Below are 25,041 nucleotides of genomic sequence, written 5' to 3'. Positions count from 1 at the left end.
TCGATTATTTTTCAGCTTTTAAAAATAATTTTTAAGATGGAGGAGCAACACAGAAGGCCCATGGCAACAGTGTGTGGGGGGGGACAGCCTACATGCACACTGTGATTGCACCTCCAGTGAACACGGACAAGGCCAGAAGAAATAGCCTCACATTGAGATGATGATGTCGGGGTGGCAGATGATGGTGGTCTTCTCTCCTCTGTTCTAATTCCCCAAGCTGCAGAAATGCTGTTAAGACTTTACTTTTAAAGCAAAGCCAATCCCAAAGAATAGTCTCAGCCTGGGAAGATTTGGGGTAGGGGCTCTGGGAAGACTTGGGGTGGGGTCTCTTTACTGAGCTGGCCGTTTCTCCACCGGCCTGGGTAGGACATAGTTCTCCTCTGCTGATCAGTGGGGTCTGGGGTCCATCTCTGTCTGCAATTGCCCCTCTGCCCACTTCCTTACCCTGAGGGACAGTGTTGCCCAACATCCTGTGGAGTGCTGCCCGGGTCAGGAGCCAGAGGACCCCCAGGCCCCGGAGCAGCGCCCGCCAGCCAGCTTGCACCCTGTGCCCAGCCTGCCACCTACCGATGGTGACGTCTGAGGAGCTGTGAGCCTCCAGGAAGCGGTTGAGGTGATGCCAGACCTTAGGAATCCAGTCAATGATTTTCACCAGCTCCACATTCCGCACCCGCCCACTGATCTCCGTTTCCATGAGTTTCCTCCTCAGGAACCGGCCAAGGAAACCCTTCACGGGCTCTGTGTGGTTGGCACAAAGCACCCACCTAGGGGAAATCAGGATCAACAATGATGAGAGTGAGTAAAACGATGGCCAATCCCAAGATCAAAAGCTTATTAGGAATGGGAAGTGTATAGATGGATACTAAAATAAGACCATGGAACACTTCTCCACAGTGCACATGTGAATTTACCATAAATGGCAACCCTATAAAATAAGTATTATCGCCATGCCCATTTTATAGATAGCAAAGCTGAGTTATATAACTTGTCCAGGATCCAAGAGCTAGTTAACAGAAGATCTAAGATCCGAACCAAGGCAGTCTGAGCTCTAGCCACTGAGAGAGACTGCCCCTTGTGCTCGGTGCCAGGCTCTGTGTAAAGTTATGGAACACTAACAATGTCTCTGACATGGCCCCTGGCCTTCAGCAGTTTACAGTCTGGGATGGGAGGAGGTGGTCAAGCAAATGAAGAACTGAGACAGGATGAAGTCCAAGGAATCAGGGAAGGGCTGGGACAGAAGGGATGAAGGGGCAGCAACATGAGGAAAGGCAGGAGCGGGTGTCAAGGTGGGAGGTGGGGAGCATGAGGCAGCCTTTGCAGAGGCACGGGAAAGGCCTGGGATGTTCCGAGTTGCTGCCAGAGGCTCAGTATAGCCTGGCTTTAGACTTGACCTGCCATATTAAGGAAATCTCATTCTGAAGGCCACAGGGAGCCACTGAAAGACTTTAAGTCCAGGCCTGTGGTCAGATGAGCATTCTGGAAGGCTCACCCTGGCTGCCATGGTGCAGAAGGTGGCCTGTAGGGGGCCAGGCAGCAGGCATGCTGGTTAGAAAGAGACTGCAGCATTGTGCTGGGAGAGGCAGCTTAGGGTGGGCGGGAGGATGGCTCAAGGGACAGTCAAAAAAAAGTACAGACAGGATGACAAAATGAGGGCAGTCTGTTCTTGGTGGACTGGAGTAGCTGACATTTTTCTGATAGTTACAGCCCAGACCACTTTTAATAAGTCTCTCTCAAAGATGAGCCAGGGGTCTTAGTCCAGGAGACAAATTTTTACCCTTATCTAAGGGCGCAGGAGGGTGGGGCCGAGTCAGGGGAGGTAGAGGCAGCGGGAAGGGTGCTGTGTGATACTGAGGTAAGCAGCCACACAACCCCACACACAGAGTCAAACAGTCCCCATACCCTGGCTGGGAGAGAGTCCGAGGAGTGCTGGGGCAAACAGGGAGGGGGAGACGAGCGACCAGGAATTCACGCAGGACCGTGAAGGCCCACAGACCCAGCTATGTGGGGTCATTGCCAATGGTCACTTGGGACAGAGGGAGGCATCTCTGGTAACCCACAGGAGTGGCCAAGGGCCAACAGCCCCTGCACAGCTGCTTCCTGGACACTACTCCAGCAGGTTGGGGGTCAGAGAAACTTAAACCAGGTTGAAGTTTCAGCTCTGCCACTGACCAGCTACATGATTTCATGTGAGTCATTAAATTCTCTGAGCCTCAGTTTGCCCATTTGTGAACTAAGCATGACAAATGTAAATACTTGAGGCCACAGTAAGAATTAAATGTATTAAGTTGGGGAAACTACTTAACAAGATGCTCAGCATAACAGACACCCAAAAAAGGCTCCTTCCTCACGTGGGCTTGCTTTCCTTCCTTGTGATTCCATCTTCCAACTGGACAAGGGAAGTAATGACTTACCTGAAGTTATGGTGCAGCTGCAGGTTGGGAGTAGAAGAGGTAGCCTGGTTCATTGTGCCAATGATGTAAGGGCTGTGGGGAAACAGAAAGAGAAAGCTTGTGAGCTAGGCCAGCTGGAGAATGAGGGGCTCATGGGAGCCTGTGGCATCTGTGTATCCAGGACACGAATGGCTAGCTACCTCCTCCCCTCCCTGGCCAATGTGCACACATCGCCTCACTGCCATGCTGGCCTGGGCCACCTGCAGACAGCAGCACACTCGCCCAGGGATGCTGGGGTCCAGAACAGGCCTTTACCATTTGTGGTACTTGCAGTTGAGCAGCCCATTGAAGATCTCGCCCAGAGAGCTGACATGATGCAGGTTGTCCAGGATGATGACGAGGGGCATGTCCACAGCATTGTTCTCACTGTTGCATTGATCGGCAAGGTTGGACAGGTACTGCCGCAATTCCTATAGAGATCCGGAACGCAGAGGAAAGCAAGCTGGTGAATGGCTGTGCATGCTCAGGGCCTCATTCACCCAGGCCAGTGCAGGCAGAAGCCCCTCTCCCACCCTAGTGAACACATTCTGAGCACCTGTCTGCTACAGGGCATCAGGGGATGCCGGGTGGCCAGGGAGTGAGCAAAGTACACACCGAAGAGCTGTACACACAGAAGCCTTGGGTCCATCAGTGCTGCAGAGGCCCAGCCACACACAGGAGGGTGCTGATCTGTGCTATAGCCGACCCAATGAGCAGCCCAAGGGAGGACAATCTACAAGCATGGGGGATCCTGGAAGGCCCTGTAGAGGGCTCAGGCTTTGAACTAAACCCTGAAGAAGGGGTGAGGCATTGGCACAGCTGGGATCGGAACAGCAGTCCAGTGAGCCTGGGGTAGGGAATGCCTCAGGAAAGGAAGAGAGAGTGTGTTGGTGTGATGGGGAAAGGCTGGCAGGGGAAGATGGTGAGGTAAGGATGCCCTAGAGAACCCACAATAGCTGGTGTCCCTTGGGGCAGACAAGAGATCCAGTAGCCCAATAACCCCATTAGGCAGGTACTATGATGAGGCATGTCAGTCAGGTAGCTCGCCTGAGACTTCACCAGGGTAAGGTGTGGGGTGGGCTCAGACTCAGGTGCCTAACCCAGTGTTCTCCACCACAATAGCCCGTCCTAGATGTTGGCCTAGCTCAGCAGGGTGACTTTCTTCTACCTCCTACAAGCACATACCCAGACCAGGTCTCCCTTTCAAGTTAAATGGGGTTTGCTGGCAGCAGAAAAAGCTCAACGTTTTACTAGTTCTTGCAGCCCCTCTTCTTCTCACGTTTTTGACCTCAGGCACCTGTCAAGAACAGGGCTCCTGGCTTCTGAGATTCAGAGCCCTCAGCCCTGCAGCATGCTGTTTACGAAGGGGGCCCCCGCCCATGGGAGTGGAAGTGAGAGCTGAAACCCAGCCTGGGCTTGCTCCCCAGCTACCTGCTGCAGGGCCTTCCTTCTCTAATTCACACAGAAGGCTTCACTTTCTTTTGTCCTGTCCTTATACTGAAATCACTTGGGGAACTTAAGAATGGGAAGGCCCAGATTTCCTGACCCCGCATAACCTGGTCACTTAGGAAAGCATGAGGTCTAGGGCTCTGTGTCTTTAAGCATAGCAAGTAGTCATAAGGCAGGGGAGCCATTTCTGATTCATCTTTGATTCTCTAGCTCTTTTGCAACAGGGCAGCCAGAGTGAGCAATCCATCACTGCATGAACTAAAGGACAGGTCTGAGAAAGCCCTTCACAGCCCTTGCCTGGGATTAGGTCGGACTCCTTCCACACAGGTTCCCATTGCTCTCTATGGAGTGGGAAGGAGTGTATTTGCAGCCCACAGGGCTCAAGAATCTGGCACTTCAACTTGAGCTCAAGTTCCACTATTCAGTACCATCTGGGTGGTTTCAGGCACAAGATGAATCTGCCTTAAGATTCTGTTTCCTCCTCTGTAACATGGGGACGGTGACAACCACTCCCTTGAAGGTATTACTGTGAGGAGAAAGAGTCTGCTCATGGGGCGAGCAGTCCATAAATGTGTGCAGTTGTTTATTATCATTACTGGTGTTACTATAGTTTTCCCACAAAAGGTTTTATTTTGGAAAAACAATATCACATAATAGGCTCATGATAAATTTTTGGTGAACCAACCTGGGTGTATCTGGGGCAATTATGAGAACTGCTAGCACTGAGGATCAGAAGTGAATGGGATTGACTCACCCATACAGGGAGCCCCTGCCTGGCAAGACCCAAGTCAGAGGCTTCCCTTCTGCCAGCCCCATTCTGCCCACTCCATTCTGCCCTCTTTCCTTCTCATGAAACTGGTGGTATCATCAGTTCTGAAAGGGCCTCAAATGCAGCAGGCTCAGAATGACCTCCTCACCTTGCTGGACTTATGGTCCACATTAAAGGTGGCGATGACCCCGTCGGTCAATTCCCGTCCCTCTCGAAGTACCACATACTCTGACAGCCGGTTGGCCAGGTAGGTTTTCCCGGTGCCACTGGGGCCAGAGAGAATGATCCGCCGGTGCTCTGTGAGCAGGGAGACGTAGCGCTGCAGGATGGGCTTGGGGATCAGGGACTCAAACACCAGGGAGTCCAGGCTGTTTTCTGCGAGCCCTGCATTTGAGAGAAGAGAACCTTGTAGGAAGGGTAATGTTCTGTGCTTGCGGAGACCTGATGTGATCCCTTTTCTTGGCAGCCCGCTCACCTGAGACTGCTGCTCACCCAGATGTACTAGGAGCTCATAGGACGCCGCTGCTGCCCAGGGAAGTCACCTCCCTGTTCAACAGCACCTTGTGCTTCTGGCTCCCATCTTGGCTGACTTTCCCAGCTTCAGACTTGACCTTAATATCTAGGCCCTCAGTCCTCATCTGTCCTCTGCAGTGCTGAGACTCCAGGCTTTGCTGGCCTGTCTGGATCTGCTGTATCTACAGCATCTGCCCAAGTTACACCTGAGTCTTCTCCACCTGTGTCTGCCATATCCTTGGGGTTGCTTCTCCCTGCTGCCCTCTCCTGCCTATCACCACTGCCACCCACAGATGGATATAGTATGAAGGTCTCAGCATTTTTATCATGAAAACAAGGAACAATGCAAGGTGGGGTTAATGGATTTTGGAATGTGAATACCAGCCTACCTGGGCAGAAACCTGCATCTGAGAACCCTGATACCCAATGACAAGCCGGAACTGATCTTTCCCCTTGGCTTTCTGGGACAACTTCATTAACCAGGGAAGTTGGCTTTAATGTTTCATGATACCATCCCCAAGAAAAGATCCACCTGAAGTTAGCCAGTCAGAGTCTAATGTGATTCTGTTTAAAAATTCCCCTCAAGGAAACCAGTATATGTAAGTGAAAATGTAAACTGAAGGGAATTTATTTTGTTTTATAATGGCATGTCCTTGCACGTAATTACTCACTAAGCAAACACCCCTAATGTGTTTATATGCTTGTTTCTAATCCTCCCCCAATCAGGGGTAACCTCTGGAAGCAATGACTGCTCCAGAATGACCAAGACGAAGGTCCCCAAATGCCTAATTGCTGGGGACAGGCCTAAGATCCTCCTACTACTGAGCTCAATACAGCTTACACTGGCTCAAACCTCGATGTGTGTGGGTCGAGCCTTTAGTCCAAATTTAATAATAGTGATAATAAAAGAAACAATAACAACAGGAAAATATCACTCAAACACTTTCTGTATATATGTTGCTGTTTTGTTCTTCTACAGTAAAACACACAGGCAGCGACTATCTTGCAGACACAGTCACTTTGGAATATGCCAAGTCACACCCCCTTCTCCTGATACTACTCCAAGTGAGAATGCCCGGCAGCACGGGCGAAAGGCAAGACACCGAGGACAGAAAGGCTCTTCTGAGAGGGTTCTTGTCATGGACAGTTATTGTTTTGGTGTGCCTGGCATCTCTTCTTGCTTCTCTGTACAAGAATTCTTTCTCACAGTCCAGGCATGATGGCACATACCTACAATCCCAGAAACTCAGGAGGCTAAGGTTCTCCAGGTTCAGCAAACCCCATCTCAAAATATAGAATAAAAAGGACCAGGGATGCTGGATTCAAGTCCTAGTGCCACAAATTTTTTTTTAAAAAAATCTTTCTCATAGGGAGCTTAACTCATTCCAGGTGGTTCAAGTGGAGTCCATTCATCCCTCTGTCCCCCCAAAAGGGTAGGCTTGTAACTGGGGTGGACCAAAGCTTCACCCTATCATAATGATTGACTCAGTGACGGATATTTAACTTATGGAGAGCCAGAGTTTAGCCCTAGACATTTTCTGTACACTTCCAAAAATGTCTCTTTCCTTTAGGTTCCTATGCTAGAAAGATGAATCAAAGTGATCAGGGGCTATTTCATCAACCATGTACAGACAGCTAAATAAAAGCAATCAGTGATGAACCACGGAGAGGCAGGTCTGATCCTGAGGACACTGAGTATCTAGATCCAGCTGTGCCTGAGGCATAACCCTGAATTTCCCAGGTATCTGAATTTATACATTCCCTTTTATGCTACAGCTACTTTTGCGTTGGTTTCTGTCACTTGTAGTTCAAGGCACAATAGGGAATTGCACTTATCAGCGAAGCTAGATTGAAGCCTAAGCAATCATGCACCACTTGTCTGTAGAGAGGTGGATCTGAATTCCTGCTAGTGGGGAATGTTGGGGTGCTTTTGAGAAAATACTTACAAGAAAATAAAACTTGTATGAAACTACTACAAAATTGTAGTGTTGAATCTACAGCAGAGATTAGTGCCTTTCGGGGAAGTAAGACATGCCGCAAGTGAAAGATAGGCCTTGTACAGGGCTTATCAGAATCTACTAATTGTGTGGTTCATGGAATACAGAAATGAATAAGTTTTGCAGGCAAATAAATTTGGAAAAGATTGGACTATACAAACTTCCTCTCTTCCCATCCACAGAAACGAGTAACATAGTTTTACCACTGAGCTACACGCTGGACTTTTTATTTTGAAATGGGTTCTGGTCAAGTTGCAGGCTAAACTCCTGCCTCAGCCTCCTAAATAACTGAGATTGTGTGTGTACACTACTGTGGATGTCTAAACAGCTTTTTACTAACAGGAAATAGGACATTAAATAAAAGATCTTTAATGGACTGATGTCCTTCTGCCCTCAGTCCCCAAACTCAAGTGGGAATAACATTGAGGATTCCTAGATTTATTTGACTGTGAAATTTTTTATGAACCCATGAAGAACTTTGGAGCCAAGTTCATTGGAACACACTTGGCCTGGGGCTTAACATCTCTGGGTGATGAGGCATCGGAAGCTGTAGCAGCACCAGGCGTGGGCAAGAGTTTCACAGTTCATCAGGATGCTCAGAGCGACCGCCCTGCAGCCTACGGCACATGGTGGTTTCTGTAGAATGGGATCACATCCAAAGCTTGCTGGCAAGAGTCCCTCACTGCTATTGGCCAGGCGCCACTTCAATGGGATTATTAAGATTCTATCACCTTAGAGTCATACAGCTAATGAGATCTTTTGATATATAATTTCAGCAATAAACTAAAATGATTTGTTTCCGATGGTGGTTGAAAAAGCCAGACTATTCAACTTGCTTAGGTAAGACTAATTGTGGCCGAAGAAAAGAACGAAATGAGCAACCACCCACATACGTGTGCTCAAACAAAACCGTGGCCATGATTTCTCACACTGTCACAAAATTCAGATGCGATTCTTGAAAACTCCGATCTCTGCAATGGGCTCTCTTACCTTTGACCGTCACAGAGATGGTGGTGTTCTCTCCCACCAGGTAGCCACAGGGAAGGAGCTCTGGGGTCTCGGAAGTGCTGCTCCGCTGGATTTCCCCAATGCTGTAGCCGAGAACACTGTCTGAATTCAGCCCTAGCTGGCTCACAGGGTCGACGTGAATGATGTATTCCTGGAGAAAAAAAAAATAGACCCCATCAGAGATGGCTAAAATCTGCCTGTGACTCATGCTTTCATTGGGTGATTTAATGGTCATCCCCTCTTCTTTCTCAGATGACGACTGAGTTGAAATTGGGCTGTGGAATGAGGACAAGAAGAGGTGACTCCATGGGGACAATGCCCTCGTATCACAGGCCTCTTAAAATACAACTTTATTTGGTTAGGGGTTGGGGAAAGAAATTAAACCCCTCAAGACACTGTGAATGTTTAGTCTGGAGGAACGAAGCACAGAAAGGATGAATTGCTCTTCCTAAGTCCAGCTGAAGTCTCAAAGGTATCAGGGCCTGTGATCGTGCTGGGAGATTCATGCCAAAGTAATTCTGACAGGAAATCCCTTCACCAACCCCTCCAGTTGCCCAGTGCGAAGACCAGGCTGATAACAAAGAGGATAAATGAAACCTAGGGCAAAACAAAAACAAAAAAAACAAACCAGCTATGAAGTTTTGAAAAGCAGAATGTGTGTTTGATTTGAAGTGTTTCCTTGTAGGTGACCAATAGGATTTAGGTCAGTGAATGTGGAACTCAGGCCCATGGGCTGGGGTGGCCACAAAATGGCTGAGCTGAGTCCCAGGAAATAGCCTCCAGTACTCACCTTTCCTCCTGAGCCCACACTGCTGCTTTCTACCCAAGGATGATGCCTACTCTATAGTAGAGGTAAGGTTTTGTTTGGGGTAGGTGAATTTGCCTGTCCTAAGCCACTCATGTCTCTTGCTGGATCACACTTCCACAGACTGGCTTGCAAGATGGGGGACAATCTTTGATCAAAGAAAAGAATTCTCTGCTGGGGAGTGATATTGGCCAAATTGTATTGTTGTACTGTGTGCATATACAAATATGTAATTATAAAGCCCATCAATATGTACAACTATAATGTACCAATTAAAAAAATGGGGGAAAAGAAAATAAGAACAGAATTTTCTCTGTATGAAGCCACCTGAGTCTAGATGCTACAAGGAAACAATGGTCTACTAATTAAGTCAGGTGTGGAAATCAGGACAACTGACTAGACCATTGGTCCAGTTCTAGATCCATGGCCTTAGGAAGATGCTCTGGCCTAATAAGCCTCACCCTTCTAAACTTAAATGGGAATAAAGGGCTTGACCTGGTCTCTGACACAGACAACATGTTACTACCGAAGGGACAGGACTAACACAATATTGATGGCTGTTGATTTACTTCAGGACAACAGAAAAAAAGGGCTTGAAAGCTTCTTTCCAATCACCTATGTCAAGGGTTCCCCTTGGTACTCATTAGCTACTTCCCCTGTGGCAAACACCCAGTCCAGTGATAATTGACAGGAACAGAAAAGTGACTTGTCAACATCCTTGAAGCTGGCTTTCAATCAGATGTCCCTGCCATCTGCAGCACAAATCAAAAACTTTGAAGCATTGGCATAGGAATCTGATGGGCAAGTCAGACCCAACCCCTTTAAGTAACAGGTGGAAATGGTATCTCATCCTAGCCACAGATCAAGTATTCCAGAGCATATTTAATAGGGCAATTCTCAGGTAAAAAGAGAATTCAGACATGAGCAGTTTGCCATAAGAGGATCAAATCACTGCACAAATGATGCTCACCACCTGGCCAGTCATTGCCAAAGGCCGATGAAAAGAGTTTTCACCAACCACTTACCATAGCCCTTCCATTCCCTGGACAGCCAGGGGTCAAGTCCCAGCAATGTAAGGATGTGGAGTGGGGCCAGGCTGGAGAAATGGCCAAGTTAAGGATGGGGCCTCCCTTTCCCTCCCCGAGCCCAGGCCCCTGTGCCAGGCACACTGCCATAGCTACCTTCTTGCCACACTTACTTTGAACAGCCGTCTAACCACCCCATCGAGCACATCCCACTTCGTCTTGCCACTAACTCCAATGCAGCCAATAAGAAAGAGGTGTGGTCTGGAGTCCTAAGGGTAAGGAAATGTAGGCAGGTGAAAAACAAGTGGATCTTTTCTGACACTGTTCAGCTGAGGACTTAGATTGCCCCATAACTCCACCAATGTCTGAGAAGGGGAGTAACAGTCCTATGTGTTTCAATGCCAGGCATAACTTACATTGAATTCAACAGCCTCAAAACCCGTCCCTGCTCCACTGTTAAAATTGCAATGGGTAAGATAAAAATCTCCTCTCTGGAGTCTGGAGCCTCCTGCTAAGTGCACACCTTGTACAGCAAGTGGATCACACATCCCTTGCCTAGAATCCCCTCCCACCCCCTGTCTGCCATCTCTGCCTTTTCAAACCTTGGGAACTCACCTCTTCCAGGAAGCCTTCAGCAATTCACCACCCAGCTCAGAGCACCAAAGGTTCAGGACACAACATATATAATGACGTATTCTGTACTTGCTTATATTCAATTTTAGCTATTTCTGTCTTATTATTATTTTTAAAGTCAAGTTTGTTTCCTTGCTAGATCTTAGAACTTATTCAAGACAAAATATTTTTTCTTTTCTTCTTTTTTTGATTTTTAATAACATTACTTTTCTTATTAAAAGGAAAACATGCTCAATTCAGAAAACTCGAACTCTGGGAAGATGGCCAAAAAAATAATCTACTTCTTTTGCATCTATGCCCACAGGGGCTAACAAATCACATTGATTAAAGAAAAACTGATAGAACATTCCATTCTGTTGGGTTTTTAATTATCTCACATGCTCACAACAACAGTTAGGAGAGGGATGGTGTGGGTGGAGGGGAGGGAGCAGCTGGCAGTCAAGCAAAATAGCAGAGAAAAGAGCCCCAGTCTTGCTGAGATAACCTGACCCCATTCACCACTTGCCTGTGGCCTCAAATAAGTGATGTGTGAGTCTTGGTTTCTCAGCTGTAAGATGGATAATAACCCCTGGTTAGCCAACCTCACCTGATGCATAGTGATCCAGAAGGAAATAACTATTGACATTGACTTGTGAACTGGAAAAATTAAATGCTCTCTGTTCCCATTGATGATCACTAGAAGACATGTTTGCAGGACTCTCTGCAATTCCTATAGGAATACTATAAGGATGAAGTTCTCTCTTGGCGACTATAATTCCACTAGCCGGGTTCTGCAAATGGACCTCTTTGGTGTATCTTTCTAGGTTACATGATACTAACATCCCTAGAGCTCCAAAATTCAGGACTTAATCCAACTTAGCAAGGATTGTGAGCCAACCATGAAGTGGAAACCCTGGCAAAGCAGTCTGCCTGCAGATATTTTGTTTAGAAGGTCACAGAGGGTTCTCTAGCTGTCTGAAACTGTATAGAAGAACATTTTGGCTAGAAATGCTAAGAAGTAAAAATTTAAAAATTCAAAGGGACTTGCAATGGTGAATCATGAGGCCTTTTCCCACTCAGGCCAAGGTCATTCTGAGAGCAACACTGGAATTTAATTACTAATATGCAACTCTTATTGTCAGCCCCCACCTGCACCCACTTCTCTGGCAGCGGTGTAGACTCTAGTATGGAAACTGTACTCAGAAAACTCAGTGTCAGTGACAGGATGTTCCACCAGCTCCACGCTCAGCTACCTCTCTGTCTGCAGGCTCTGATGAGAAAACTAGTGTTCCTGGCCAGTGGATTCCAGTTAACTTATCTCTATACTTGCTAAATGTGCTGAGTTGCACTGGAAGTGCTTTGGGAATATATTAAACTCAGAATAGACATTTCTGCGGATGTTAGTGTTTAGTTGATTACAGGAAAGTGCAGCGCGGGACTGTCCTTAGTACACCTCGTTAGTACAGACATGGGGGAGGGAAGTGCCATTCGTTCACCTTCACGGGGTCAGGGGCTACTGGGGTGGTGGCTACAGTAGTCTCCACTTATTTGAGATCTTGCTTTCTGTGTTTTCAGTTACTTGTGGTCCAACCAGTATATTGTTATAATTGTTCTATTTTGATATTAGTTATTATCAGTCTCTTAAAGGGCCTAATGTTTACATTAAACTTTTTCCTAGATTTGTATATCTAGGAAAAAAACTAATGCCTCTAGGGTTCAGTACTATCTGCCATTTCAGGCAACAGCTGGGGTCTTGGACCGTCTCCCTCATGGATAAGGGGGGACTACTGTATTAAGAAAAGCGTTAGTAGTATTTCCAAATCACCTTAGGCTAGGAAGTGAGACAGTTCCACAGTTAGTCACTAAGCTAGGTAGATCTACCTGGGGAAGGAACAGGCAGAGCAGGGAAAGGGATCCAACTAACCTCCTTCCACTTCATTTCCTCCTGAAAGCTGACAACTATCTTAACATGCCTGCCTCCTTCCTTCCGAGCCGAGCATTCACCAGTGTCATCCAGCAACAAGTCTGCGAATGGAAAACATCAACAGCCTTAGGCACATGGGGACAGCAAAGCCGGCTTCCTGACACCCCCGCTGCCTGTTGGCACAGCAGCGGGATAAACCAGGTGTCGGGGTGCAGGGGAAGTAGGGTGAGGGAGGGGGTGGGGAGGGGGCAGAATGGAGAATGCAACCACAGAAACCAGCGGTGGACCAACCAAGGAACCAGCAGGCTGATGGTGCATCTTGCCAAATGGAGGTGCGGGGAGAGACTGAACCACAACGACAGCAGCAGCAGCATCATGGATAAAAAATAAAAGCATCAGCCTCAGTATGCTCACAAGGAGGATCTAGGTCATGTTCACTGATGATGCGCCAGCTGGAACCATCTGGAAGGCAGGAAGACCATGGGCCAAGCCATCACCCCACTGGGGCCTGCTGCTGTGGGGTGTGTCTGTAGCATTCAGCCTCTTAAAATGAATCAAACAGCTCAGCATGGTGGGCAAGGGGGTCTGAGCTCACGGCTGGAACAATTGGGGGCGCTGGAGCAAAGCATGAGAGCACTCTAATGGCTGGGTTCATGTTGGTAGCAGACGCACACCCAGACACACACACCCCAAGTGCACACACGCCTGTTGCCTCTTCATTTGATCTGTTGACTTGCTTATCTTGGGGCACCTGCTTGGAGACCAGAGCACCAGCTGCAGGTCCAGGCCTGCCCCCAACTCTGAGAGCCACTCACCCAGGCTGGTTGACTCAGTGAGGTTCAGGCTGTGCTGGGAGAGGCCCATGGACTGCCTTGGGGAGGCCGAGATGGACACCTGGGAGGGAGCCCGGCTACAGCCACTGCCTTGAGACTCTGACTTCAGCCGGTCATTCTCAGCTTTCAGCTTCTCTATTTCACTCTGTGAAGAGTAAGGGAGAAGTGTACTCATTAGGAGGATGCCATGAGAACAAGTCTTTTCTAGAAAAAGGATCTGGAAGTTCCTGCAGGAGCCCAGTGGAGAGCCTAGACAAGGTAGGTAACACCTTCAGCTAATGCCACCCTTCACTATATACATACAACGTATCTGGCAGGGCAGGCTCCATCATTGCAGAGAACTGGCCTTTGAGAAGAAGCACTCAGAAACTTGACTTTCCCACAGTCTGCTGCTTGGGTGTTCAGTGAAAAAGAATTGTCATCTAAGAGGTTTGGGTCACTCTGGGTTTCACAGGTTTCTTTACTGTGGGACTTTTTCAAGGTCTTTAATGAGCTGCTATGCTTTATGAGTCTGAGAAGGGCACATGACGTGCAGCATTTCCCAACACACTTGATTAGGGCATTCTTCTTTCATAGAGCTTCTCATGGAACAAATGTTTCAGGGAACCAACTTTGGGAAATGCTGCTCTCCAGTGAGGTTCCATTCAGCATACCCATAGGAATCTTTCATTTCATAACTACTTTACAAAAACAAAGATCCAAATGTCTTTCTACCTTGGCAGATGATGGGAATGCTTGCAAGAACCAACCTACACTGTATCCGGGAGGGCACTAACTTCTAGCTGCAGGACCTGACAGGTTGAACCTTGGAGGAAGGGTTCAACTGGGATGTGTAGAAGGATATTCCCAGTGGAGGGAATGGTGTGGAACAGAAACTCCCGGGGTTTACTGAGGAAACCATTCATTGCTCCATCTGGCCTTTGAGTGGAGAATGAAAAGTGGAATGGGGAGGGTGTGGGTTAAGAGTAAAAAGGGCTCCATAGAAGGCCTTAAGTCCCAAAGGAGACTGCAAGAGGCAGCAGGAGAGCCACTGAAATTCTTCTGCAATGAGGGGCATGATTGTTCTTATTCCTATTTTTTAATAAAACTGAGCAATATGTGGAAGTGACTGAAAAGAGAAAGGGGCTAGGAAAGCAGAGGGTGGCCACCAGATTCCGATGTAGCCCTCAGGGCTTGACAGAGAGCAGCCTCCTGGAGCTCCTTCCTAGTCAACCCTGGGTCCAGTCCAACCTTTTGGACTCTCACCTGCATCCTGTTCATGGCCTCCCGGAGCTGGTCGAGCTGGTGGGCAGAGCTGAGCGCTTCTAGGCGGATGTCCGTCAGCTTCATCTCCTTGTCTCTCAGCTCATTTCGGAGCTGCATGACCGTCTCAGCTTCACTATCCATGCACTCCGAAATTCTAGGGAAAGGGGGAATGTCACTAACAGAAGCAGTTCTGAATCCAGCTCCTTTTCGTCCCCTACTGACCAGCGGCCCACATTAATCATCGAGTTTGTTCAGTAGTAATTCTGCACGACCACCTTCCTGGTGCTTCTTAGAGGTGACAATACCAAAAGCACCTAAAATTTACAGATTTTATTACTTTCTACAATATTTCTTTGCAGAGCTCTGGCAATCAGAATGGCTCGGGTGCACCTGTCAGCAAAAATCCCAATAACTGAAGCATAAGCAGGAGCTAGTAAAGGGAATAGCAACCCTGGGCATTTGAACACTCTCCAGTGTGTACATGGCTGGGACCCCATAATGACACCATGCAGCCTCTGAATTCTAAACTCAGAGAATTGAGGCCAACTATCTGTTTTCAAGATGAGAGAACTCCAAGGTTAAACAGCCGAGGGGTTATTTTTATTGGCCAAAAAAGAGGAAGAAACCTAAAGATTTGGGAAGAAGCTCATCTTATCTCATTCTAAAAGCTCACTCCTGGACATATGTCTAGAGAGATCAACCTCCATCACCCCCACAGGCTTCAGGCAAAAGATCAGCTTCAGGGAATTAGTGACTAGAGTGGACGCGGGGACTTTCTATCTGACAGCCAAGCAACAGTGTGGCTAGTTATCTTCCAGTCCTGGATGTATATCAAGTTAAAGTGACTGTGGGACACTGCTGAGAGCCTTTTTCTGTAAACAAGGTTAGGCTGGACTGCTTATTTGGTTAGTTTTGTCTTCGGATTCCTGGCAGGTTTGTACAAAGCAGGAGACCATAAAAGTTGTGATGACTTGCAATGTTCAGAAAAGATAGTTTTATTAAAACACACAAAAAAAGTTCTATGAATTCCAAACATCATAGGATCTGGGGTACTGAGTGATCCAGGACAGAAGGCTTTGACACTTTTTGAATTGAAGATGGGGTGGGGTGGGGACTATCAATACCCTCCCCAAGTTCAAAAAGCTACAGAGCTGAAGCTGACTGTGTGAGAAAAGGGAAGGGACGGGGAACACGCAGCCTCTGTTCTGTGGCAGGGAGCTTCTGAGCTTGTGAGCCTGCTCGCCCAGACCCGAGTGCTGGATTTGGGGCCAAACAAAACCTAACCTGTAAAACTGGTTGAAGGGGTGGAAATTTTAATCACCCCAGGAAAATTATTTATAAAACTTTTAAAAGAGATGTCATTGTATTTTGGGGCACAGAAGGAGCCAGAAGAAAAATTTAACACTTGAACAGCTGAACCATTCTGGTGCTGTTTTCTTGACCTGCACCTAAACTATTTTGATTTGAGAGAGGTAAAGAAAGTAAAACCACCTCTTGGTTTTAAAAGTTAGCAACCAAGGAAGCTTCTTGGCTTCTAAAACTTGAAAAAATGCAAGGGACTTGTAAAAATGTTATTCGTGTCATTCCATATCTATGAGAAACTTAAAGCAAACAGATTGGGGGCTAAAAGGGTTGGAGAATGCCTTTAGAATTCAGATCATCCCTTCCACCCAGCTCTCCGAGCTTTGAATAGTCTGTGGTTTTCAAGTTGAACTTTTTGCTTTTTGGTTAAGCAGGTTTGCTGGGGGAGCCTATAAAAACTGGTTGTTTCTTGGGAGGACCATAATTTCATGGTTTAAACACAGTCAAGTCTGAAAAAAATTCCACTGTGATACTCTGGTCTTGGCACCGATACTGAGGTCTCCACTCCATGGTGGAGAACAGTCTGTGCTGGCTTTCACTGTGTCAGATGGGTACCCCCGCACTCCACAGCCAGGCTCCCCTCGAGCCCCTCCATGTCATCTGTACTTTTTCCCCAGAAAGCTCTCTCAGCAAGAAAGATGACATTTCCTCGGCACCCGCTCTGTGGATTATGTCACATGGGTTACTTTGCAAAGCTTAGCCAATCAATGACTTCATAAGGGAGCCATAGGGAGCACAAGGTTTCTCCAAAGTCAGTCAGCTTTCAGAAGCACACAATGCTGGGGCTGTGGGACAGGATGCCTCATGATACAGTTGCTGTTGAAAACAAGTTCCTCTGCACCAGCCCCAACCAGGTTTTAGTGACTATCCCTACTGTCTGAGACTGTCTCCCTTCTCCCTTGGTTCTTTCCCCAACTAGCTTACTCTGTACTTGGCTACTGGCTCCTGTGGGACTCCAGTTACTCTAGTGTCTGATACTCTTTCATTCACTTCATATATTACTAATTCCATGAAGAGGTTCTAAAATAACATCCATTTTGAAAATGGGGGGGGTAAGCCATAGAGATTAACATGTCCAAGGTCACACTAAGGGTAACAGAGTCAGGATCAAACTCAATAGGTCCTCTTAACTCTACAATGCATGCTCCTGAATTTCACCCAGTGGCTCCGAATACATCCTTGTCCACTTTGTGGACCACTTACTCAATCAACCTGGTGGAGGCTTTTTCAGTCTCTAACTCATTATTCTGGCAGATTCCCTCTATTTCATCCAAAGGCAGGGCTGGTGGCATACCTAATTTTAATGCCCAAGTGTGGGAAACATTGCCTTCTTCCAGCTGCCATTCCTTTCGCCCACGGGGTGAGGCCCAACTCCTCTGCCTTTGGTTTCTTCTTTGAACTCCCTCTCACATCTCGATCTGCACATTCTTACAAACCTTTCAAGGTTGGAAATAAGCATTTTCTCTCAGCCCACCCTTTGGAAAAACTAGACCAAAAACCCAACATCTCTATCCATGGAGACTGTGGAATGTATTTAAAAAAAAATGAAAGAAAGAAAGAAAGAAAGAAAGAAAGAAGAAAGAAAGAAAAAGAAAGAAAGGGAGGGAGGGAGGGAGGGAGGGAGGGGAGTAAAGAGCAGCCCTGCCCCATCTCTAAGGGGACAGTGGTCTGGAAGAAGTGCTCTTGCTCTTGTTCCATACAGCTGACTTCATCACTGTCACTCTCTGATTTGGCCTCCCAGCAGCAAGTGGCCAAGTTTCTCCTGCTTCTGGGTCTCTAAGCAGTTTCTTCTCTCTACTTCTGGGTCCCCCCCACCTCACTAGATGCTCTACTTTCTCTTCCTTAACGTCAAACATCAGTTGTGCCCCAGAGCTCAGTCCTTGCCTCTCTGCTCTTCTTCATCTCCATTCAAGCCCTTGGAGAACTCCAGTGTCCCAGCCTTCATTCCCACCGGGAGCTCGTGGCTCCTGAATCTACACCTCCAGGAACTCCAGGCAGGCTGGATCCTCCATGTGAGTGTCTCCTGGGCATCTCTCAGTTAACACAGCCAAATCACAGCTCCTGAGTCCCTCTTCACCCCCATCTGGGTTTCCTACCCGTCCCAGGTACATAAGCTGCCATCCTAGGACTATCCAAGGATAATTATTCTCTTTCCCTCACACATCACATCTGACCATCACCCATGCTGTCAATTTTTCTTTCAGACCTAAATACATCAAAGACTCATCACTATCATAGTCACTCATTCATTCCACCAAATATTTGAATACCTGCAAAGCCAATAGAGTAGCTACCTCCACAGAGTTCATATTGTAGACTTGGGGATAAGGTGAGGAAGAAAAGGCAAAAAACTGAAACCAACGAAGTCCATACATCAGATGACAATATGTGCGATGGTGAAAAATGAAGCAGGGGAAAGGGGATGACAGGGTGTGCTGGTGGTGGGTGTTGTTTTTGTACTGCGGACAGAACCCAGGGGTGTTCTACAACTCAGCTACTTCCCTAGCCCTTTTTGTTTAATTTTAAAATTTGAGATACGGTCTTGATAAATTGCTTTGGCTATTCTTGAACTTGCAACCCTCCTGCCTTAGCCTCCTGAGATGCAGGGATTACAGGTGTGCATCACCATATCTGGCAGGCCAAGCCTTGCAGATACACAGCAGAGACCTGAGGAAGTGACTATCAAGAGGAATAGCATACCAGGTAGGGGGCACAGTGACAGCAAAGGCCTTAAGGTAGAAGTGTTATGGCCAGGGTGGTGTGAACCAATGATCTTCCTTGTTCCTGGACATTCCTTACCCACAGAACACTGATTTAGATAATCTCATCTTTCTTCCTAAAACTCTCCAAATTTTCCCATTGCACACAAAATCAGGTCAACTTCACTTGGACTTCAGAGTCTTCCATGTCACAGGCCCTGCCTACCTCTGAGGCCTCTCTCTATTACTCTGTCCTTTGACCATCCTGTGGTGGCCACACTGGCCATCCCTCTTTCTCAGACTCATCCAGCTTGCTTCCACATTACTTTCTTCTTTTCTTCCTCTGCAGGTGGTACAGCCCTGAGTCCTAGTCAGTGGACTGTAGGACTGAGGACATGCACCTCTTCCAGGCGGATGCCCATCCAACTCTACTGTAGGATCTTCTGCACTCTTCCCCTCTTCAGCCCTAGCGGGCTGGACACAGTACTGAGCCGAGGACTCCAGCAGGGCACACTGCCTGCTGACTAGGAATGTCTGCATTGGGTTTGGAGTGAGCCAGAAATGAATAGTGTTAAGAAAAGCCACAGAGTTTTGGGATGGGGTTTGTTACAGCAGCTAATGTTACTGACCAGAACTAACCAGTGGTTCCTCCTGTTATAAAGATCTCAGCTAAAATGTCACCTCCTCAGTGGGGCCTTTCCTGACCACCATCTAAAGTTGCTGCCAAGGTACTCTGCATCCCAGCACTGTTTTCATTCTCAGTGTTAACCCTTAGTACTATCTGACTGTTCTAGTTTACTCAGGATTCTCTGTTTAATGTCCACCTCCATCCCATAGGAGAGAGGGTGAAACAGAAGGAACTTTGTTTGTTTTAGACACTGTTATAACAGTGGAGGCTGGGCCTTGAGTCCTTAGATAGGGATAGGACTGCCTCCCTCTACCCAGATGGAGGAAAAGCAGGCGAGTGCATTATGGGAACCATGGGAGGAGGGCTGAGCAAGAAAATGACTCTTCTCTGTGTAACCAGTCGACACAGGGAACAGCACCTAAATACCTGAAAAAACCCAGCTGGGTCCCTCAAGAAAGATGGACAAACTGCCTCATGTCATTTTAAATCTGCTAGGGGTCATGAATGATTTTCTGTAATATAGCATGCTTTGATAAAGAGAACTATCATTGAATTCTCCATTTTTTCAAACATCCAGTTTCTGAGTTGTTACCTCCAGAAAGAGTTAACAACAAATTTGATCAAAGAAGAAATGTGTAAGTCTTATCACCCAAATGAGCCAGAATTCAGCAAAAACTGGCAATACTCAGAACACCATCTTTCCCTCATAACAAAATGGTTCTAGCTCTTTTATGTCTATTAATCTTGTTCAATCCATAAGGCAGGATAAGTAGATAACAGTCACTATCTGAATTTGGCATACAAAGAAATGGAGACAGGAGAAGCGAGCAGCTTGCTTAAGACTGGCTTTTAATTATGGGCACTGATACCACCATAACTAAAGCCTCATTTTCCTCCTCTTTCAGCCTCCATGGTCCTCAAACACTGGAAGAACACGCAAAGTCCTATTAGAGCGCAGAGGAGCCCAAGAGGCAGGTGAATCGGAACAAGACTAAGAGGGCTCTCAGGGTGGCCCCAGCAGAAATACTCACAGAGAGTTGGAGTGAGAATTCCTCAGCAGAGGAGTAGAGCCCGTGGATCCATTATGGGGCAACTTTGGTGAGGAAGGCAAAGAAGAATCTGTCATCTCCTCAATGTCCGAGTGAGAGGACGCTGACTTGGGAGACTTCTTCTTCCCGAAAGCTTGCTTGAAGGAGCTGCGTAACTGAACAAACAAGACTGTCAGCTTTTCGGGAGCCACAGCCAATGCTCAGGCCTTGGCTAAACAGAGACATGCATACAACAGAATACTTCATTCTCCCACTTCTTCCCCCACCGATGGAAAAGGCTCCCCACAGCTCTCTCGAATCAGTGCATTAAGGGAAGAAGAGTTATCTGGTGTTGACAGCTCAAAGGACTGGACCTGTGGGAACATTCCATGCCTACTCTTGGCTCAAGACTAGACACCAACAGCAAGATAGTGCCTGGCTCAGCAGAGGGGTGTGGGCAGGATGAGGCTGCACAGCAACAAAGCAGGATGCTCAGACACGGAGACGGATGCGGATGAGGTTAGTCATATCAATGGATGGGTTAGCTTGGTATCTGATATTAAAGTTGGTCTTGCTTACCTCATTGACCTGCCAGAGTAAACGCAAGCAAAAATGGGGAAGGGGAAGGAAAAAAGACAATTTTTAACAGAGAAAGCCAGTGACAGGGAAAGCTTTGGACTTTTCAGACGCAACATGGCTAATAATAAACACCACACACACATGAGGTTTCCAGTAGGAATGTGAACCTTCAGTGGCACTGGGGACATCTTCCTCCATTAAGAAAAGAAAGGAAGAGTGGGTTGGGGTGTACCCCATAATCTGGGCTCTTCCAGCTTCTCCCTGTCTGGTTGAAATGGTGGCTCCCACCTTCCTGTGCTTGTCATCCCTTGCCTGCCTCTTATCAATGGTCTCTCCAGGAATGAATTTGGTGGAAGGGGACATGTCCTTTTTCTGAGCAAAGGCAGCTTTATGGTGTCACTGGCCCTACATGGTCGTATGGCTCTTGGCTCTATCTGGGGAGCTCCTGCAATCCTTTCACAAGACACAAGCAAGAGGGAACCCTCCATCTCACTCATCACTCAAGAAGTGGAAATTAATTTAGAAATCTGTTAACCATATTGGACAAGAGGAACTGGCATAATTTCCCCAAACCATGGGGATGGGCCTGAAACTTTGAGAATAAAATAGTTAAGTGTAATTCTCTGAAAGCCATGGGTAGCATGTATTTTTCTAAGCCAAAAAAAAAAAAAAAAAAAAAAGAAAAAAAAAATTCTGTTTTGAAGAAAAGTCTTTTAAAAAATACTTTTCTTTTTTCTTACTGAAAATATATTCCAGTATTTTTCTTAGCTATTGAGAAATTCAGAAAATAGGCCATTTGGCAAATTGATGAGGTTTTTCTCCCATCACTGTGCTTCATCTCTAACAAACTGCCCGTCCAGCTTATGGATAAACAAAATCCCACTGCTTTCTCATATTCTACTTCTGGTATTTCTAGAGAGAAAAAGATGCACTTGGCACACAAGCCAACAAACTAAACCCTTGTCTCTACCTCTGATAAAATGCCAGATGGAAGAGGAGATTACCAAGATTAGACAGAATTAAACTTCGGGATAAGGTGACAATGCCAATCATGGGTCCACCTGATTTCACTGTCCAAGAGTTTTCTTTAATGTAACATAAACAGAATTTTGTTTCTTGTTTTGAAGAAAATAGGGAACAACTATTTTTCATAGAAAAGAATCCCTTCTTATTATTTTGATAGTCTAATATTATATTTATCAATGGCATATTAGAGATGGCAAGGAGTTAATTCTATCTGTTTAGTCATAGCAAACGACTGAAAGCTATTAATAACTTTAAAAAATTATTCAGAATAATGAGAAGGCCACACTGAGCTAGACCTTTACCTTGCCTCAAAGGCAAGTGATCCATACCAAAATGGCTAAATCCCCAACTTCTCTATCACTAGACCTCGCCACCCATCCAAGATAACACAAAATGAGCAAGAAGTGTATGGAATGAATGAGGACACCAAAGCCACCATGGACACAGGATGCTGTCAGCATTGACAGAAGGGGCCAATTTCAGATCCACTTGGGGTGGTTCTGCACTGAAGACAGGGAGTAGCAAATGTCACCCAGTGCTTTGAAGCCTCATAGCAGGACTCCAAATTGGATGAGGGAAAGGGGGGGTAAAATTCCCCAGGAATGCAGGAAAAACTATTTTAAAAAGCATAGTACGGAAAATCAAGTAGGTCATTGGGATTATGGACACATAGAGAAACACTGCAGGGGGGACAGACCTATTAAACTTGCCATCCTGAGGTATAACCTCTAGCTTAGAACTGCTCTCCAACTCCTGATGTGGATCTTATGAAACTTTATGTATAGATCATGGTCAAAATTTTTTAAAAGAGAAGGTTGATTTTATGCCATTCTAGGCAACTATACAAATAAACAAATAAAGAATATGATTAAGAATATTTAACTACTTGTATAGGATCAAAAAAATACTCTGAAACTAAGAAGAAGCCACTTAAGAGTAACTTTGCTCTCTGTGGCCAACATAGAATGAGAAGAAATGACACATAGATAAAATGAAAGATGAGTACACCACATAAAGTTTCATGAAAGAGAAAAACCATAAGGTGGTGGTGATTTTATAAATGCTAGGGCTTTGTTGTGTACAACAATGACTTTTATAAAGACTTGTTTCCTTGGATCTACTCCCAAAGGCCTATGGTTCTGAGGGTGAGTCAGCCTGGGCTTTATCTGGGGGACACTGGCTCTGTGATGGGACTCTGTTGGTTAGTCCCCAGGAGCCTCTGTGGATGTACACTCACCCAATTCTTTCTCTTCTTTTTCTTTGAGTCACTCTCTATGTTGCTGCCCACACTAGAGTGGCTGGTGGCACTGTTGATGCTGGAGACGCTGTCAGAGGAGTGCTGCCTGCGGATGCGGAGGTCTGTGGGCTGGGAAGTGCCATTTCCTGGAGAGCAAGGCAGGGCATGTCAGCACCTGATGACTTGAGCCCAGTCTTTGGTCCCTGAGCGTGGCCCTCGATCTGAAATCCACACACTAGGGACTGCCAGGTCCTGCGACATCTCCTCTGTTCCCACTGTTGGGTTCCTTGAGCAGATGGTTGCTATGCCCTCTTTGGTCAATTAAACTGGGTCTATCTTCCCACTTTCAAAACAGAAGTCAAAGTAGCCTCGGGGAGAATGTCCCTGATGCCATCTCTTTAAATCCACAGATGGGCCGGAAAATACTGTTTGAATTGCAGCAGCAGTCACCTTTGCTGCTAGCTGTCTCTGCCTCCTTGCTTCATTATTTATTCATTCTGCAGTACTGGGGATTGAATTCCAGGCCTTGTGCAGGCTAGGCAAGTACCCTACCACTGAGCCACAGCCCCAGACCTGCTCGCTGGCTTTCTATGCTCTTTTTACACTTGCCCCCCTCCGCCCCTTGGAAGTGCCAAGCCCACCTCAGCTCAGGGGCCTTCCACATGCCCTCTTCTGCAGTTCTCCTTTCCTTCAACTCTGTTTGGCCAACTCTTGCTAACCTTTCCCATTTCAACTCTACTATCACTTCATTTAGGAGGCCCAATATCCAAGCGAATAGGGATACTGAATCTAACAGCGATTCCTCAAACCACACAGCTGCTTTCTTTGTGAGGACAGAACTGTATCCAAAGCCTTGTCCTTAAAAGAACCAGCTTTTATTCAGATGCAGGTTCCAGCCCCACTTCTGTTACCCACTCTCTGACCTCAGAAAGTCACTGCTGTCTCTCAAACTCTGTACTCTCGTCAACAGAATGAGGAAAGGACCATCATGACACTGATAAGGTCATTATGCAAAATAAAGCAAAATAATGAATAGAATAATGAAAACACTTTTAGCACAGGGCTCAGAATACAGTTGACATACTCCGCAGGTGCTAGCTATCAACATTACCCCCAGCATGGTTACTGTTGGTACTATGATTATAGGAGGTAACTCACCTGCACGTTCATTTTTTTTTTAAAACCCCAACTAAGATGCAACCAAAATAATTTATCTGGAAAGTTTTCTGGGACAAGTAAAAGAGGAACACATTTTAGTTTCTGGCATGGAAACATGGAAACATGAGTGAAGTTAAGGGTTATAAAAACACTTAGACACTCAGCCAGCACAAAGCTATTTTCTTCCTTTTTTAAGATACATCAGAGAAGAGGATGAGCTATGCTAGCAGTCTTTTGAGAAGCCAGAAGCAACCAGATGCAAGGTGCTTGCCTCCTGGGCCTGCCTGGCAGACACAGAGCTGGATTCCAAGCCAGCCACCTCCAGCAGGGGGGTTGTGTCAGTAAACTGTCAAGGGGACGCTGCCAAGGGTGGGTGGGTCATTTCTCTAAATGTTGTTTCTCACTTTACCTTTGCAGTTGAGCTCTGGAGTGTTAATTACTCCATTAATGGCAGCCTGGGCAGCTGCATTCTGCTTCTTGAGCAGCTCGATGGTTTTTCTTAACTCATTCAGTTCTGAATCCTGAGGATGAGAAAGATGTATGGGTCATCCTAAAATCACTTTCTACAGAGCTCAAGGGAAGTATAACCTGGCTTCCAAAGAGCAGGGTAGGAAACACAGGAACTCAGCAGAACCTTCATATGCTACACAAATCTGGATCAATTTTCAGTGATCAGAGAGGAATACATAAAATGTATTATGTATGTGGGCATGGG

At 46.5% G+C, this 25,041-nt stretch overlaps 1 protein-coding gene across 2 annotated transcripts in view; it reads right to left on the bottom strand.

The window, feature by feature from the left end:
- The window catches only part of Nav2 (neuron navigator 2), a 260,239-nt gene that overhangs the window by 12,933 nt on the left and 222,265 nt on the right, over positions 1 to 25,041 (bottom strand). For both annotated transcript variants that reach the window (XR_013090419.1, XM_076846985.1), the window contains exons 23-34: positions 24,736 to 24,847; positions 23,169 to 23,314; positions 20,330 to 20,502; positions 14,610 to 14,763; positions 13,347 to 13,509; positions 12,532 to 12,632; positions 10,169 to 10,264; positions 8,148 to 8,316; positions 4,796 to 5,031; positions 2,706 to 2,860; positions 2,412 to 2,483; positions 568 to 764 (exon numbers count right to left, since the gene is read on the bottom strand). Coding sequence is in view for 1 of the 2 variants with exons in the window: in XM_076846985.1 (XP_076703100.1) it covers positions 568 to 764; positions 2,412 to 2,483; positions 2,706 to 2,860; positions 4,796 to 5,031; positions 8,148 to 8,316; positions 10,169 to 10,264; positions 12,532 to 12,632; positions 13,347 to 13,509; positions 14,610 to 14,763; positions 20,330 to 20,502; positions 23,169 to 23,314; positions 24,736 to 24,847 (1,774 nt within the window). In the remaining variant the exon portion in view is untranslated. The remainder of the gene's footprint in view (positions 1 to 567; positions 765 to 2,411; positions 2,484 to 2,705; positions 2,861 to 4,795; positions 5,032 to 8,147; positions 8,317 to 10,168; positions 10,265 to 12,531; positions 12,633 to 13,346; positions 13,510 to 14,609; positions 14,764 to 20,329; positions 20,503 to 23,168; positions 23,315 to 24,735; positions 24,848 to 25,041) is intronic.

This window comes from Callospermophilus lateralis, chromosome 2 (assembly GCF_048772815.1).
Source record: "Callospermophilus lateralis isolate mCalLat2 chromosome 2, mCalLat2.hap1, whole genome shotgun sequence".
In the NCBI taxonomy this organism is placed as follows: domain Eukaryota; kingdom Metazoa; phylum Chordata; class Mammalia; order Rodentia; family Sciuridae; genus Callospermophilus; species Callospermophilus lateralis.
Note: the sequence above shows the minus strand (reverse complement) of the source record. Positions and strands in the feature narration are given on the sequence as shown.